This window comes from Podarcis filfolensis, assembly GCF_964270895.1.
Source record: "Podarcis filfolensis genome assembly, chromosome: 10".
NCBI classification, from domain to species: domain Eukaryota; kingdom Metazoa; phylum Chordata; class Lepidosauria; order Squamata; family Lacertidae; genus Podarcis; species Podarcis filfolensis.
In genome coordinates this window covers 37,177,211-37,193,994 of record NC_139612.1, presented here as the reverse complement: position 1 = coordinate 37,193,994, position 16,784 = coordinate 37,177,211, and the positions used below count along the sequence as shown (strand labels likewise).

General features: G+C 41.0%; 1 protein-coding gene across 1 annotated transcript; it reads left to right on the top strand.

Annotated features, from left to right (window-relative positions):
* The first annotated feature begins 914 nt into the window (after positions 1–914).
* TSPAN19 (tetraspanin 19) lies at positions 915–16,211 on the top strand. Its single transcript, XM_083573374.1, has 9 exons — positions 915–1,012; positions 2,063–2,151; positions 2,250–2,322; positions 5,063–5,193; positions 7,476–7,550; positions 10,922–11,032; positions 11,535–11,678; positions 14,653–14,736; positions 15,862–16,211. Exons 2-9 carry the CDS (start codon positions 2,074–2,076, stop codon positions 15,931–15,933), a joined length of 768 nt encoding a protein of 255 aa, XP_083429500.1. The 5' UTR covers positions 915–1,012; positions 2,063–2,073; the 3' UTR covers positions 15,934–16,211.
* Positions 16,212–16,784: the final 573 nt, after the last annotated feature.

The following is a 16,784-nucleotide window of genomic DNA, read 5'->3' as shown; positions in this document are numbered from 1 at the left end:
GACATATCTCGCTTTGCATGTCATGAGTCTATCTCATATATTAGTTTCACCTTTTAAGTTGAATTACTGACATAAATGAACTTTCCCACAATAGTCTAATTTTCCGAGTTTCACCTGTAAAATGGCACCGAAGGCTTTGTCACTGACAGCAGTATCACTCACACAGAGGTGAATACTAACTTCAATAAAATTGCAATAATTTATTTTGAGGTTCTATGTGATTTTCATGGCCAAGAGTTCAAATGGAAAAGAGTGGCAGGCCTTTTTGTTCCTTTCATTAGGTTATTCTAGTGTGTCATTACTGAATCCTCTTGCTTCATATTTCTTAAGTAATATCACCCATGGGTTAATAAGTTTTTTTCCTAAATTATATTTCAGCAAAGTATCAATTTCAAAACATTCTGAAGACTAGGATAACATTTACAGATTGTACAATAATAAAACATTTTGATTTTTGATTTTTTTTTAAAAGCTCTGTTAAGAGGCCTTGGAGAATATGTGTGAAGTTATGTATATGAGAACTGAACTGAATCCAATAAACATTGTTTTCTTACCTCCCCCCCCCCCCCCATATGGGAGTCTCGCTAGTGTTTTTTTGAGGTTAGGCTTCATGTGCAAGGTAAGTTGTAAGTGAGTGCACTATGGGAGGCTCTGGATTCTATATATTTATGAGAAGTAGAAATTAAGCCCAAGTGACTAAACTTGCCATTTCTATGGTTTGGGCACATCATTGGATTTGTAAGCACCTTAACTCATCTCTAAGTTGTTTTTTTTAATTGTAGAAAGGAGAGAAAGAAAGAGAATGGTTCTTGAAAGCAAATTAAGTGCAATGGAAGTGTCAAACAAACTAAACATCATTTACAAAGACATGTAAATAGTAACCTCAGTAACAAGGAAGTAAATCCTTATCAACACAGCATACTGTGTGGCAGATCTAAACAGTGGAATTTGGAATTAACATTAAAATTGGAGTATCTGCGAAGAACTATATTGTGGGTTTGCTTCTTTAGAGGTGAGAGGAAAATAATATTGTGCTGTGTGTATTATCAGATAAGTGGTGCTATAAGTTTCTTATTTGTTTTACTTATTACTAATATCTGTCAGATGTCTTATAGAACAAGCTCTCAGGGTGTCATACAAAAGGATACCATTTTTAAAATCCACAATTATTAATGCATCCACTTAGTTTGATTTGCTTAAAACATTTTTGTTAAGCCAATCCTATCCAGACATGCAGAAATAACGTGTGCTTTATCCATTTCTAGCTACTGTTGAATTTCAATCTTTTCAATATTTTAAATACCTATTGGGTGTTGGGGTTTTTTAAAATATATTTTGATATTTATTTTATATTTTGTAAACCACTTACAATCCAACAGCATGTAACATTAAATAAATAAAGTCATTAAGATCCTCACTGAAAGAATCTGCTATTCCAAATATATTCTTACACCAAGTTTCTCCTCTCTTCCCACTCTCTAAAATGTTGCAAGAACTTACACAAAGAGTTAATCCTAGGACTGATTTGCTCCTAGAACATGCTTTCTAGACACAGGTGCGAGATTTCTAGGTCAGTGTCCAAGCAGAGTCCCCACCCCCCACCCCTGCCCTATGCTTTCCCTGGGAAAACCCACATTTTACTCCTAATTTGGAACAAAGGGCAATAACCGGAAAACCTGGTTGCCATTTGCTCTGATTTTGTGGTAAAATGTGGGTTTTCCCAGGGAAAGTGGTGGAAGAAGGAAAAACCCTGGAAATCCTAGACCTGTGCCTAGATTTTCAGTTGAGGTTTAGGTCTTGTTCTGGCACAGAAACTGCTTTGATCACCCTGTATGATGGCCTTTGTCGGGAGAGTGACACAGGGGAAATGTGTATCTGTTAATTCTGTTTGACCTGTCAGTAAGAAAGACAGAAAAGTGGACTGCAGAAGACTTTATGTCCTTAAATATTTTCTGTGTTAGAAAACATGGATACATTTTACTGGCAATATACATTTAAAACTAATGTGAAATACGCATTTTAGTTTTATATAAATATCACAATGTGCAACCATTGTTTCCAGGTGCCATTTAAATGAAGAGCAAAATGAGAAGAAGTGAAAAACTCTTCATACTAAAATACTTCTTAAACATCCTCAATGGAATTTTCTTGGTAAGAAGTTTTCATGTACTGTTACACAGGAATTAAACATTAACTGTAAGTTCTGTAGCATAATTCAGATACAAACAGCCATTATGTATTGCTTTCAGGTGTTAGGTCTTCTGCTTGTGACTTTTGGTCTTTGGATATCGCTAGACAGAAACAGGTTTTTCAGACTTTTGCGTAAGTATAAGCGCCTGCCCAGAACTTTCTCTAACCTTTAAAGGAAAGCGTATTCTATTTAACCATTAAAATGTTGACTTCCCACAAGATGGCAGCATTGCCTTAGAACATTTATTGTACAAAGACAGGAATCAAAATATCAGTCTTGTTGTCATGTTATGATGCCCTTCATTATACAAACTTGAAAGAAAGCAGATGGGTTGAACTAGAAAATTGTAAAGCTGTAATACTTGGATTTATACTAACTTAGCCCCATTGGCTTCAATATACCAACCATCCAACATTGTGAATGGTTTGCTTTTCCAGCATTTAGGTAGAAATCAATTCAGTCATTCTGAAAAGAAAAAAAACCATCATTCAAACTGGTGTGCATGTTACAGCCACTGTTTTTATATCACTTCATATTGCAAGCTATTTGGCTCAACTCATCACAAGTACCAGGTAATTTTCTCAGTGCCACTGCAGCAATCGAAAAGAGTGTTATTTATGGTGCCCCACACAAAGCAGCAATAGTGTGTACACTGACTCTTACTGCAGGGTCAGTATTATCTAGAACACAGTTATATGGGCTATAATAAATCGTAGTAATGGGCTGATGGTAGGGAGTTCTGCCAAAGACAAACTCTGGCTATTTGATAGCTAGTTATATTATAGCTAATATACACAGTGTAGGGCAGAGGTATCAAACTCAAGTGGACTGGAATGGCACATCTCCCCACACAATAGATGCCCAGATGGCACATTCATTTGTGTGTGTGTGTGTGTGTTCCACCACAATTCATAACTTCTAAAATGCACTTCACACTCTTTTACACCTGGCTTCTAATTTAGAGTGATGGTGTGATACTGTAAGTTAATTGCAACAACTGGTGGTTGATTGCACTTTGCCCTATAGCGAAATGGAATGTAAACATTGCTTTTACAAAATTAGATAATTGCGATTACACAATATGCAGTATAATCAGCTTTTTTCGGTAGGTATCATGGTTGTCCTCCAATGGATTCCCTATCGTGGCTCCATCTTAATAGATTCGGTTTAGGCTTGTTTTAGAGACCACAATTTTGCTTACTTTATCAATGTTTCCAAACCCTTTAAAAATGATGGTTTTGATGTAGCAATGAGTCACGACTTCAAATACACTTTTATCATATGAACTGGCTGCTGACACACTACTCTGCTGCACAGTATAGGGTACAATTTATGTTATCATCATAGGATAACTACCATTGAATTGTCCAACCTCGGTGCTTTTTTGTTTTGTTTTTCTCAGCTTCAAAGAATGAATTGGGTCACTGAGAGTTCAGTTCTGAAGCCTGGCAAGATGACATAGTCTTGATTTACTTCTCTTTCATCTTAGGATAAGTGATCATGTAACTAATAGCAGGGTGGAGTTGACAGCTTCGCAGAGAAATAGTTACCTCTCAGGGCTTTGGCAGTTGAATTTTGAACTAGTTGGAGTTTGGACCATCTTTAAAGGCAGTCCTACATAAAGTGCTACTCTGAATGCAATTAGAGAATGTAACACTGTGGCTGCAGTTGGTATACCAACCAAAGCTGAAAAAACACATACCTGGTGTTGATGCTACCTGGGCTTCCCCAACCAGCACCAATGCAAGAGCATTCCCAAACTGCAGATATTGAATTTTAGGGGGGGGGGACACTGTGGTGATCACACAGGGTCCCTGGACGTTTCACCATCTATTGATCCCTGTGCCACCACTTGATTTCTCGCTGCCACCACCCAGGCTCTACCTGGTACAATACTGAGTTCAGTCAGGTTTAAATTGGGACATAAACTTCTGTTTATTTATTGCAGTTTAACAAGCGTGTGGTTTCATAAACGGTATCGGTCAATTACAATCATAGGGTGCCTATCCAGACCTATAACTTCCGCTACCTGCTCTCACTCACTAAACCACCTCTCAGATATTTACTTGTCTTCCTAGCTCCTAACTGTTCCTGACTCAACTTACTTCGCTACAACTAACTCAACCTACCCACAGACTCTATCCCAATTCACTCCCACTCCACCCAACTCCCAACGAACTACTCACAGAGCTTGTTTTATAGTCCCTCTGACTCCACCCGCCTGGGTTCTGATTGGGTAACTTGTTTAACTAATTCACCTCCAGCACTCTCATATGTTAACGTCACAGGCACTATCTAGAAATAGCGGTAATCCTTCTTGAGCTGGAATCTCCCAACCCACAGCATTATCTTGCCTGGAGTTAACTTCAGCTTGTTTGCCCTCATCTATACAAAAATTGCCTCCAGGTAGGTTTAGTAATGTGACTACTAGTGGTTGGACAGGGTTCTCGAAGCTACTAACATGAGTTTGACCAAACTGCGGGAGGCAGTGGAAGACAGGAGTGCCTGGTGTGCTCTGGTCCATGGGGTCACGAAGAGTTGGACACTACTAAACGACTAAACAACAACAGCAAGTGTGACTACTATTAGTAAACATGTGTAGGCTTTAAAAAATATATATCCAGGAATTCATGAAAGTAAGATTTATTTTCTCAGAGACAGCAAACTAGGATAGATATCTCTAGAATGGATAACCTAATACAGTATCAGGAAAGGATGTTCTTGCACAGGTCAATCTATGTAAGCAATTTCCCATTTCAAAGTCTCGTGTAAGCAATTTCACATATTCACTTATGGCTACAGACATCTTGTTTTAAGTGTCACACATTAAGAATTTAAAAGTACAAAATACATTTTTACAATTTTTTTTAGTATCCACAGGAGGACATTCAGTGGCAGATTCTATTTCTCATATGCTGCTTGCTGTTGGAACCATCATTGTTTTTATTGGACTCTTGGGATACTTAGGAAGCGTTCGAGGAAACAGGTGTTTAGTAGCTGTGGTAAGTATAACTTGTGAAAATCCTTAGCACAAAGTTGTTGCTTGCAACACACACTTAGCTTTCCCCACAACAATCCTCAGTGTGGTTTAACCTTTGAGATTGTTCTGCATCCCAAAGCTGATAGAGTGATACAAAATGCACAATAATTGATGGGATCTTACTGCATGTACACAGGGATATATCCTTAATAGAATACTGTATTTCAAGTGTTCCAGCACAGAGAGGTTGGGTGCTTAGCCTGCAGAGAAGTACTGTACAGAAAAGAAGCAAAAACTGTTTAGACTCAGGGCAAAGTCTAGAGATGCCGCTTGCCAATTTGACATTGGCAATAGCTCCCACTGAAGTCTCAAGGCAAAGTCAGAAGTCTTACTACAGGGGGCAGTAAAATTGTTCAGAGTCTTTTTCCACTTTGTCTTGGAACTGGTCAGATATTCATCTACAATGCAAGTCCCTTCTTCACCAGGTAAATTCTGGACTTGTTGGGAGGGAAGTCAGATGCTAAGATCAGTACTAAAATCTCATCAAATATCTCATCAAGTCTGTTAAGTGGAGCTTTTAATTCCATTCCATCTTGGATTTAAAATCATTTTTACATTATGAAACTGTTCTTAATCTTTTGTATATATGATCCCCCCCTCCATTGATTAGGATGGGGTATGTGTGTGTGTGTGTGTAAAATCAGAAGTGATTCAGAATCCTAATCAAATAATTAAATAAATATTTAAAACCTGGGGAAGATAAAAATGTCTTTGGCATTAAAAAAGAGAGTGACATAGAAGCCTAATGAGCCTTCAAAGGAAGAGAGTTTCAAAAACGGGGTGACACCACAGAGAAGGCCCTTACGCTTGCTTCTTTCCTTAACTAAGTGGGCAGGGTCACCCAGAGGAGGGCTTTTGAAGAGTATTGCAGCAAATGAGTATGTTGGTAAGGCCCCAGGCTATGCAGTGGCAAACGTTGGGGTCTCACATTTCAGTGGTGCCCTGTGCGATGCCAAAATTCTTCCCCTGCTTCTTGTACTCCATTCTAAATAATAGTTGAGGCATCCCCTGGCACCCCTGAGGCTCAGCACCCAGTGCAGCTGAACTGCTAAAACACTCCCCTAAATCTGTCTCTGCTATGTAGCCCTTAAAGGTAACAAAAAAGTTATATTGCTTGTCATCTGTGATTTAATGGGATCTATTCAGTGGGCGTCCATAATATTCATGCAACTAGGTTACAGCATTCTAAATCACAATGACTTCCTCAGTTTATTACATTTTCTACACAATATTGCAATTTGAGCATTAGAGAAATGTGATTTCTCTGAAGCAGATGTGAGAGAAAACACCTGGAACCTGTGCAACAAATGAGTAGCAAGTGTACAATTGTTGCATTATAAACATTTAGCAAAAGAGCAATCTATCTGTTTCAATCCATCTGGTCATGGACTCTACAAAACAACAACATGTCTAACAATGACACAAGAAACTATGTGTGTCCAAAAGGGTGTTCAGTGGAGGTAAACTTCATTCAAGACCTTTAAACAGCTTGGTTAGAAAACAAAGACTCTGCCCAGATTTCTAGCTGGAAGGGAAGATTGTTTCTTTGTGGAAGCATTTTTAATACTTTACAAAATCTCTCTAAAGAAACGAATGTATTTTCCTAGGTGCTAGGATATCTTATGGAGATGCTCATGCTACTGCTTTGCTTTTCACTGCACAACATTTACTCAGTCAAGAATAAGGTTCTCTTTCTTTGCTGCCAGGCTAAGATTAGGGTTCAGAACACACTCATTGACAAATGAAGTCATTGCATTGCATTGTAAATATATACATGCTTGGGGAAAGGCAAAATGCATTCCTCAGCATGTACACAGGATATGGTATCTTGAAATCTGAATTTCCAATTGGAATGTGATAGCTTAGTGGTAGAGCATGTGGGAAGTTTCAGCTTCATTTCCCAGCATCTCCATGTTGAACTGGGAAAGTTCTCAGGAGATGCACTACCAGTCGATGTAGATAATTCTGAGCTAGAGGGGCCAAGGGGTTGACTCACTATAAGGCAGCTTCCTATATTCTTTCTACATTCCTAACATGATAGCGCAATTCATCACTCAGCAGCTGGTGCTCAGCTATAAAGCTGGTATGTTTTACAATGATGACTCATTCCTATAATACACATAAATTCTTCTTGCAGGTACCAACATTTCTAGTAACTGAAATTCCTCTCTATATTAATCACACAGAGCTTATTAATGCCATTTTGTGCAGCTTTCCTAGTAATACGTCTATTTTTATTTTCAGTACATGGGTCTTCTTGTCCTTGGCCTTGTTATCCAAATGGCAATACTCGGGGTCCTATATACAGGAAAGGAAATGGTATGTACCTATTATTTACCCAAAAGTATATTGTGGCCAAGTGCACAGTGCCCTGGAACCATCCTATGCATGATCATGCAGAGGGATTCCAAGCATTCCACATCATTTACTTGTCTCAAGCGTATGTATGTATCTGAAAAAGAAACCTTAACATAGAGAAAGAGTGCTTATTTATTTATTTATTTATTTGCACCATATATACCGTGTATATGTATATGCCTATGGAGGTATGAGGGGAGAGATAGTACCTCTGGTGAGGGACACACTGTGCTGCTTTTGGGGTAGTTTGTCCACCTTTGGGTAGTTTGTCCACCCTACACTCAGCTCTCACCTGTGGCTCCTGGAAGCTGTCAGCATTTGACAGTAGCCACACCCCAGGAATGGCTTTGACTGATTGGCTGAACCAAGTGAGGATAGCCGATGGGTCTCAAATCCTTTGCATGCAAAGACAGGCTCCAGCAGATGGAATGGATGCAACTAAGAATGGATACAATGGTCAAGAAGGTGGTTTCTGCATGTGTTGTAGAGGGAAGTGAGGGGCAGATGCAGACCTTCCAAGTGTCTCTATTTTTCAGGGACGTCCCTGATTTAGAGAAATTGTCTCAGTTTCTGATTTGATCCTGGAATGTCCTGCTATTCCTTAGGACGTTCTCCTGATTTCACTGGAGAAATGTTGGAGGGTATGGAGCTATCCGACCCCCGAGCCATCTGAAGGCAATCCTGTATGGGGATTTAAAAAAAAATGTTTAATGTTTTATTATGTTTTTATATATGTTGGAAGCTGCCCAGAGAGGCTGGGGCAAGATGTGTGGGGCATAAATAGTAAAAATTTTCGTTATGGAATGGAACGTCCCTGTTTTCATTAGAGAAATGTTGGAAGGTATGCAGATGGGGTTCACCAACCTAGGAAGGTAGCCCATCTAAGAGAAGGAAAACTCTGATCCTAAACCTCCACGGGCTTTTGGGATATCTTCAAGAGAAGAAAAGGCTAAGGAGTAAACCCTACACAAATATGAAGTGGAGTCCCTAAGCCAGTTGGATGGTTCCTTCTGGAAACTCCTGCAGCCAAGCTGGTGCCAAACATATTGCTCTGCTTTCCTTTGGGCCACATCAGGGAGGTGGAGAAGGAGGTCTTCTCATCTGGGCAGCCCAGGACCTCCATAACACTACCCAGGCTTGTGCCCTGGGAAGGCCATTTCAGTGCTGCTAACACATCCGTTTGACTTCATCCCTGGAGGCACACTCCACTGTATCTCGAAACAGACGGTTGGCAACAAATTATACAGCGACCCAGAATAACAAGTCATACAGAATGCAACAGACCAGCTGCTGACGGGGCTTCTCATCAGCAATGTATTGCACCTCTGCTCTGGCTTCCTATATACTACCGAGTCAAAATCAAGGTCTTGCTGTAAGACAATAAAGCCCTGAATAGCTTGGGACCAGCTTCCTTGAGGGATCTCATATATGCCAGCCTAAGCTTTACATTCAGCTGGAGAGGTACTAATTAAGGATACCACATGATATTTGCCTGGCTTCTACATGACAGTGGACCTTTGGGGGTGTCCACACCTAGGTTTTGGAACTCCTTGCACAATAATATTAAGCAAGCAGAAGGTATCCAGGGTTTACTGAGCATTTGCTGTCAAATGTACACACAGAGAAGGCTGGCGACATGAGCAAAGCTCTTTAATGGAACAGTAACCCAAAAGGGGCTTGGCTCTAGCTGGATTGTACCTATCACTTGTGAATGCTTGTTGTTAAGATATAAAGACTGGCATGTGCAATAGCTTAGCCCTTCTGTTATGGTGTATGCACACAGGGTATATACACAAACTGTGGCTTACAGAAAGCTGTGTCATCCAGTGGCGTAGCGTGGGGGGTGCAGGGGGGGCTGGCCGCACCGGGCGCAACATCTGGGGTTAGGGCAAATCCATGGGTTAGGGGGCGCAAATCCACGGGTTAGGGGGCGCAAATTACTTGCCTTGCCCCGGGTGCTGACAACCCACGCTACGCCACTGGTGTCATCTATTTTTAAATAGGTATTTTAACAGCCCTCAAGTTTTGGCCTTTCAACATGCAAGTCACATGCACTTTGTTGATTCTGTTTCCCTTGCCTGGTGGCTACTTTGAGACTGGGTCACTTTATTTTAACCCCCCCACCCTTTTTTTGCTTTCTTGTTTTCGGTAGTCTCCTTGCTGGCAGGAAGGGTGTCAGCAGCCTAGACACAGCCTGCCCTTGGGGGAAGCAGACTAGCGGCTAAAAAGGGGGTGTGAAAAATATACAGACATTAGACAACAAGATGAAAGCAGAGGGAGGGTTTTCTGAAATGTGAAAGCTCTGAAACTCTCATTCTAGAACAGCTGCATGCAGGGCTGCGCTCTTCGATTCGTGTTTATTTTCATTTCCCTTGAGAACTGTAGGATACAATGAGCATGAGTAGAACTGCAAGTCTGTCTGCATACAAAAACTTCTTTGTCTAGATATTCATTGACTTATACCATCATGAGGGCAAGTGGTGGCTGCTTGAGCTCTGTGTATATTTGCTTCCTGTCTCTGATGAGCCAGTCATGAGCACTGGCATCACTGTGCAGAGTTCAGCTCTTTGACCACAACGGAAAACCACCTGAATTTTTTTGTGGTTCTGGCATGTGACAAACATATTCCTTCTGTGTGCTGAGAGCTGTGCGCAGTTGGCTTTCCATCAGCAGGAGTCCATGCATCTTGTAGGCTCAGTGTTGTCGCTTGAGGAGCTTCCATGTGGTGAACTTTCCTTGGAGAGGCTGCAAACTGACTTTCAACCTACCTTCGTTGAGTCAGAAAGTGTTGCAGCCTGAAGCTCATACCAAAGAGACCAAGCAGATAGATCACAGCGGCACTCCCACTTTGGAGTATAGGTATTATGGATCTATATTCCCATACAACACTGTTCCTCTATAAGTGAGGGATAAAATGGAGTCCTGTGCAGATGCACTCTTATGCACTCATTCTCTAAACAGCAGGTGAACTTCCTATGGAAGAAAGATGATTTTTTTCGTCCCTTCCACTCTCAGTATTCAGTGTGTGATCACCTTTTGTCAAGAGCAAAGGATATCAAGGGGACTGCATTGGAAGTGCTGCTTGCTCAGCTCATCCTTCTGAACATAGCCTTAGTTCAGAAAGATATACTTCTAAGGAGCTAGAAACATTGAAATCAATGGCAGTCTAGCTCCATCCCAGGCTCTTTTTAACTGTATGTAATGAACAATGGACTCCACTTTAAATGTTTTAGAATGCCATTGATTGACCATAGCAGATGACTGCAATTTTCTTAAACGTGAAGAAAAAATGATGAAACACTAATGGAATTATTAACACCATTTGTAAACAGGCCAATGACTTGTGGAGAGTTCAGATGGATGAGCTTATTTCTAACTATGGCAATAAACATCTATCTGCAAAGGAACATCAGTGGACTATTTTGAATAATATTCAGAGTATGGTAAGTCATAGCGGTAGAAGACCAAACAAGCACATTGTTTTCTGTATCAGATGAAATGCCTAAACCCTGCAGTGCTTCCTTTCAAAGGTCATTTGGCATATGTTACTGAATGGAATTTTTAGCTGAAGCTGGCTAAGAAATCTGAAGCATTACTGAGGTGCAATTCTTTGGGACTCTAAAGTTAGATTAGCCGTTATGCTGCCTGCTTATAGGAAGCTGCTTTCTTCCAATAAGCTGTTTGTAAAAATTTAAAAGACATAGATTACACAGGAAGTGCAAAGTCTCTGGTGCATGCATGACCTTTCTCTGTTTCTTCCTCTCCTTCCTCATATCTATAGGAAATTAAACCCCATAGCAGTGCTCTGATTTTCTCATCACTTGGGGAAGTAAGAAGAAACTCCTGTTTTAACAACAGGGCTTCATTGTTGATTTTACTTTACTACTTTATCATGCAACTTGACATGACTTACTCATAACACTGAGGACTTTTCTCCTTCTCCAGCTCCACTGTTGTGGGCGATACAACTCCACAGACTGGAAATGGAATAAGAATAAAGAACATGCAAATCAAGTACCATGTTCTTGCACAACATCTAACATGAAGAGGTGGTTTTGTGATGCACTGAAAAATGCAACATATACTAGGGTAAGGGTACAATGTATTGTAAGGCATGTTTCTGTACTCCCAGTAGAATTTGAAAAATTTCTTATGTGTGCTTGGAATGCTAGCTGCTGCTTCTGATGAAAGCAAACACTACTTGCAGCAGGGGCTGGCTGTATTTGGAATCTTCTGTATTAATATGGATTGTTCCTTTACAGCTGCAGCTGTACATGCCCAAAGCTGATGTCTTATGCTGTCAAGTGTAGGGCAGGCCAAATTGGAACCCCTGGCCAAACTGGGACCCCTGGTGGACCTAATTAGGCGCACAGGCTAGAGCTTTGTGTGTTGAGGTCCTCCAATCCACCCCCAAATGATTCACACTTCACACATAATTTTTGTTTAAGGTTTTTGGCATAATTTTGGCCATAAATTTATTAAAATACATAAATGTGAGTGGTTGCTTAGGCATTGGTTATGACTATCTGTCCCCACGCCTAGGGACAGAACTGACTTCCGGATTCCAGCAAAAGCCAGTAAGGGAAAACAATATTGGGGAGAGCATGGAGCCGGGCACCAGACCCTCCCCCTCCCCCATGCTCCCTGGGGCTTGCACGGCCCTAAGCCCCCTTCAGGGGTACGGACGAAAGAATGGCAAGCCCCTGGATTCCTTTAACGGAATTCCCTTTCCGCAGCAGCATTGGAGGGGCAGGCACAGCCAATCCCTACCCCTCCACCAACCATTTTTTTAACCAATGCCTAACCGCAACCTTACAAGTTGTGACGATTTGCTACTCAGTAGGCAAAAACCAAATGTCACCAGCCAATCAGCAAATTGGACAAAATTCCTAGCAGGCCCCTGCCCCAAAAGCAGGCGACCCTATGACAGGCTTAGCAAGGTCAACCAAGATTCCTAAAATTAGGGAGAGTGGGCGGGTGATCCGATGCACACAGCAAAATTGCCTAGTCAGAGCTGTGTGACTTCATTTTGTAACCTTTGGTCCAACCCCCTAAATGGCAACACCAAAAATTGCCCAACAACCCAACCGCCCAATCACTGCAGATGGTCATCCAAACCAACCCGCCCAGGAACAGAGGGGTGGCCTTCCAGACCCCACTGCAACACGGGCTCTCTATTAATGAGAACACGCTTTCCCATCCATGCTCTGTATCTGGGAAGGCTCATATTTGAAAACTGTTAACCAAGAATAAAAAGCAGATTACCTAATTCTTTTTTTTTTTAAGAAATATTTATTGAAGTTTTACAAAAACATAAATACAAGAACACATAATAAAAGAAAAAAGAAAAATAAAGATACAACATATAAAAGCACAGAAAAAAATAAGAAAAATTAAAAACAATTCCATTTTTCATAACTTAAAACTCATTTGCTTGTTTCTTTGACCTCCTCACACCTCCCCTTCTTGTATTCCCATTTAAATAATCAAATCAGCAAATCCTTACCCTCTTTCATTTATCTTAACTCTGTATCTTAACATTTTATAACTCTGTATTTTCATCCATTATCAATTCATTTTTGCATATTCTTATTAACTTTGTTGCTAATACCACTTATTTCCAATCCAACATCATTTTAACATTCATTAATTTTACAATGTTTCTGCAAATAATCTTTAAATTTCTTCCAATCTTCTTCCACCAACTCTTCTCCCAGGTCTCGGATTCTGCCAGTCATTTCCACCAATTCCATAAAGTCCATCACTTTCATCTGCCACTCTTCCAGGGTGGGTAGATCTTGTGTCTTCCAATACTTTGCAATAAGTATTCTTGCTGCTGTTGTTGCATACATAAAGAACGTTCTATCCTTCTTTGGCACCAATTGGCCGACTATGCCCAGGAGAAAGGCCTCTGGCTTCTTCAGAAAGGTATATTTAAATACCTTTTTCATTTCATTATAGATCATCTCCCAGAAAGCCTTAATCTTTGGGCACGTCCACCAAAGGTGAAAGAATGTACCTTCATTCTCTTTACATTTCCAACATTTGTTATCGGGCAGATGATATATTTTTGCAAGCTTGACTGGTGTCATGTACCACCTATATATCATTTTCATAATATTCTCTCTCAAGGCATTACATGCCGTGAATTTCATACTGGTGGTCCACAACTGTTCCCAGTCAGCAAACATAATGTTATGACCAATGTCTTGTGCCCATTTAATCATAGCAGATTTAACCGTTTCATCCTGTGTATTCCATTTTAACAGCAAGTTATACATTCTTGAAAGTATCTTAGTTTTGGGATCTAACAGTTCTGTTTCCAATTTTGATTTTTCCACCTGGAAGCCAATTTTTTTATCCAAGTTATAGGCCTCTCTTATTTGATAATAATGCAGCCAATCTCGCACTTTATCTTTTAATTTCTCAAAACTCTGCAATTTCAATTTATCTCCATCTTGTTCCAATATTTCCCAATATTTCGGCCATTTGGCCTCCATATTGAGCTTTTTCTGAGCCTTGGCTTCCATTGGTGACAACCACCTTGGGGTTTTATTTTCCAATAAGTCTTAATTCAAGCCAGCATCCTGTTTCCTATGATAGCCTAAAAGATGCCTATGAGAAGTCCACATACAGGACACACACATTCTCGCCCTATACATGAGCATTCTCCATTCCTCTAGTAAGTGACGGAATACATTTGTTCTTTGGCATTTCCCCCACCCCCCCAAAATTGCTGAGTCTTAGGTAAAAGATAATAATTGAGTGTAACTTGAGAAATAAACAGTTACAGTCGTACCTCGGAAGTTGAATGGAATCCATTCCAGAAGTCCGTTCGACTTCCAAAACGTTCAGAAACCAAGGCACGGCTTCCGATTGGTTGCAGGAAGCTCCTGTAGCCAATCGGAAGCTGCGTCGGATGTTCGGATTCCAAAGAACGTTCACAAAATGGAAAGCACATTTCTGGGTTTGCAGTGTTCGGGAGCCAAAACGTTCAACTCACAAGGCGTTCGACTTCAGAAGTATGTCTATACGTTCATTTAAATATCACTTTTTCCCTCAGGGTTGCGAAGAAGATATTAAGACGTGGTATGAAGAAAATACATGGCTATTACTTTCAATCAATACTGGACTGCTAACAGTAGAAGTAAGTGTGTTTTTTTGTTAAATGACAGTGACTCGTTTTTTACAGGACACTTAAGTAAGGTGTGTGTCCCACATTACCTTCACAATAGATGGTGGCTATTTTATTTCATTTTTCACGTGTGGGTACAAAATTGTATTACACCACACGTGGACAAAAATTCCAGTCATGTGTATGAAATAGGTACATATTACAGAGAGTTGGGACTCCATACTGAGTCTAAAACAAGCTGATGGTGAAGAGACCTTCAGTGGTTTGTTCTCAACATAGGGCTTAAAGATGACCCGGAAACTTCAGCTGGTCCAAAATACAACGACTGCATTAACTGCCAGTTTGTTTCCAGGTCCAAATCAAGGTGCTCATGCTAATATTTAAAGTCTTAAATGACTTAGGCCCCAAATATCTGAGAGATGGCCTCCTTCCCTACAGACCTCAGAGGGGTCTCTTTTGGTAGTTCCACTACCCTCAGCATTGGGCATTCTCTGTGGCAGCCCCTGAGTTGTGGAATTCACTCCCCACAGAAGTACATTTGGCTTCTTCACTATATAAGGTAAAGGTAAAGGGACCCCTGACCATTAGGTCCAGTCGTGGCCGACTCTGGGGTTGCGGCGCTCATCTTGCTTTATTGGCCGAGGGAGCCGGTGTACAGCTTCCGGGTCATGTGGCCAGCATGACTAAGCCACTTCTGGCAAACCAGAGCAGCACACGGAAACGCTGTTTACCTTCCCACCGGAGTGGTACCTATTTATCTACTTGCACTTTGACGTGCTTTCGAACTGCTAGGTTGGCAGGAGCTGGGACTGAGCAACGGGAGCTCACCCGATTCAAACAGCCAACCTTCTGATCAGCAAGTCCTAGGCTCTGTGGTTTAACCCACAGCACCACCCACATCCCTTCACTATATAGCTTTTGGCAAATGCTGAATACACACCTCTTTAACCTGGCCTTTGACACCTGAGATGTATGTTTTCAGGACCCACCCTATTCCTGTGAATGTAATCTCTTTTGTGTCTTCTTAATTCTGACTTTTCAATTGTTGTAACCTGCCCTGGGACCTGCTGTTACAGAGTGTATTACAAATATTAATAATACCATGGGCATTTTCTCCAACTTTTGCTACCTTTTTAGGTGCTTCAGTTCGTAGCAGCAGGCTGGCTCTTCAGAACAATGAGGAAGAATATGGTTTTGCCCAGGAATTAGCAAAAGGCCTACGTCATCATTGCACATTGGCATTTAGCACTAAGCGCCTTGTACTCTACTACACAGTTTTCAGCTTCATGTGTCCACACATTAATTACAGTCTTGTAAAATGATTGATCTTTCATATTAAACGAAGTAATGTTTGTGGTGGATCTGTGTTTGCATCATGTCTGACACTTAAAACGAATATTTCTTTCTCTCTAGTTTTACTATAATAATTTAGCTAACTGCAATAGGTAGCAATTATTGGCTAATTAAACAATCTATGGCCTTTTGAACTGTGTGGGGTGTGTGTTATTTTTGTTGTTGTTACTATGGTACATATTTTTGTGTTTTTATATTGCAAATCGCCCTGTGAACCTCATACGGGACGCAGGTGGCGCTGTGGGTAAAATCTCAGCGCCTAGGACTTGCCGATTGCATGGTCGGCAGTTCGAATCCCCACGGCGGGGTGAGCTCCCGTCTTCCGGTCCCAGCTCCTGCCCACCTAGCAGTTCGAAAGCACTCTTAAGTGCAAGTAGATAAATAGGTACCGCTTTATAGCGGGAAGGTAAATGGCGTTTCCGTGTGCTGCTCTGGTGCTGGTTCGCCGGAGCAGCTTCATCACGCTGGCCACGTGACCCGGAAGTGTCTGCGGACAGCGCTGGCTCCCGGCCTCTAGAGTGAGATGAGCGCACAACCCTAGAGTCTGTCAAGACTGGCCTGTACGGGCAGGGGGTACCTTACCTGTGAACCTCAGATGAAGGGTAGTATAGAAAATAAGTTAGTTAGTTAGTTAGTAAGTAAGTAAGTAAGTAAGTAAGTAAGTAAATATTTGTGTATCCCTGTGAACATGAAGTGCATCTCTCTTA

Excerpts from the sequence above, each read along its gene's own strand:
- TSPAN19 (XM_083573374.1), top strand. The coding sequence starts at position 2,074 with ATGAAGAGCAAAATGAGAAGAAGTGAAAAACTCTTCATACTAAAATAC. Across the intron at positions 2,323-5,062 it reads CAGGTTTTTCAGACTTTTGC|TATCCACAGGAGGACATTCA; the intron begins GTAAGTATAAGC and ends AATTTTTTTTAG. Across the intron at positions 7,551-10,921 it reads TATATACAGGAAAGGAAATG|GCCAATGACTTGTGGAGAGT; the intron begins GTATGTACCTAT and ends ATTTGTAAACAG.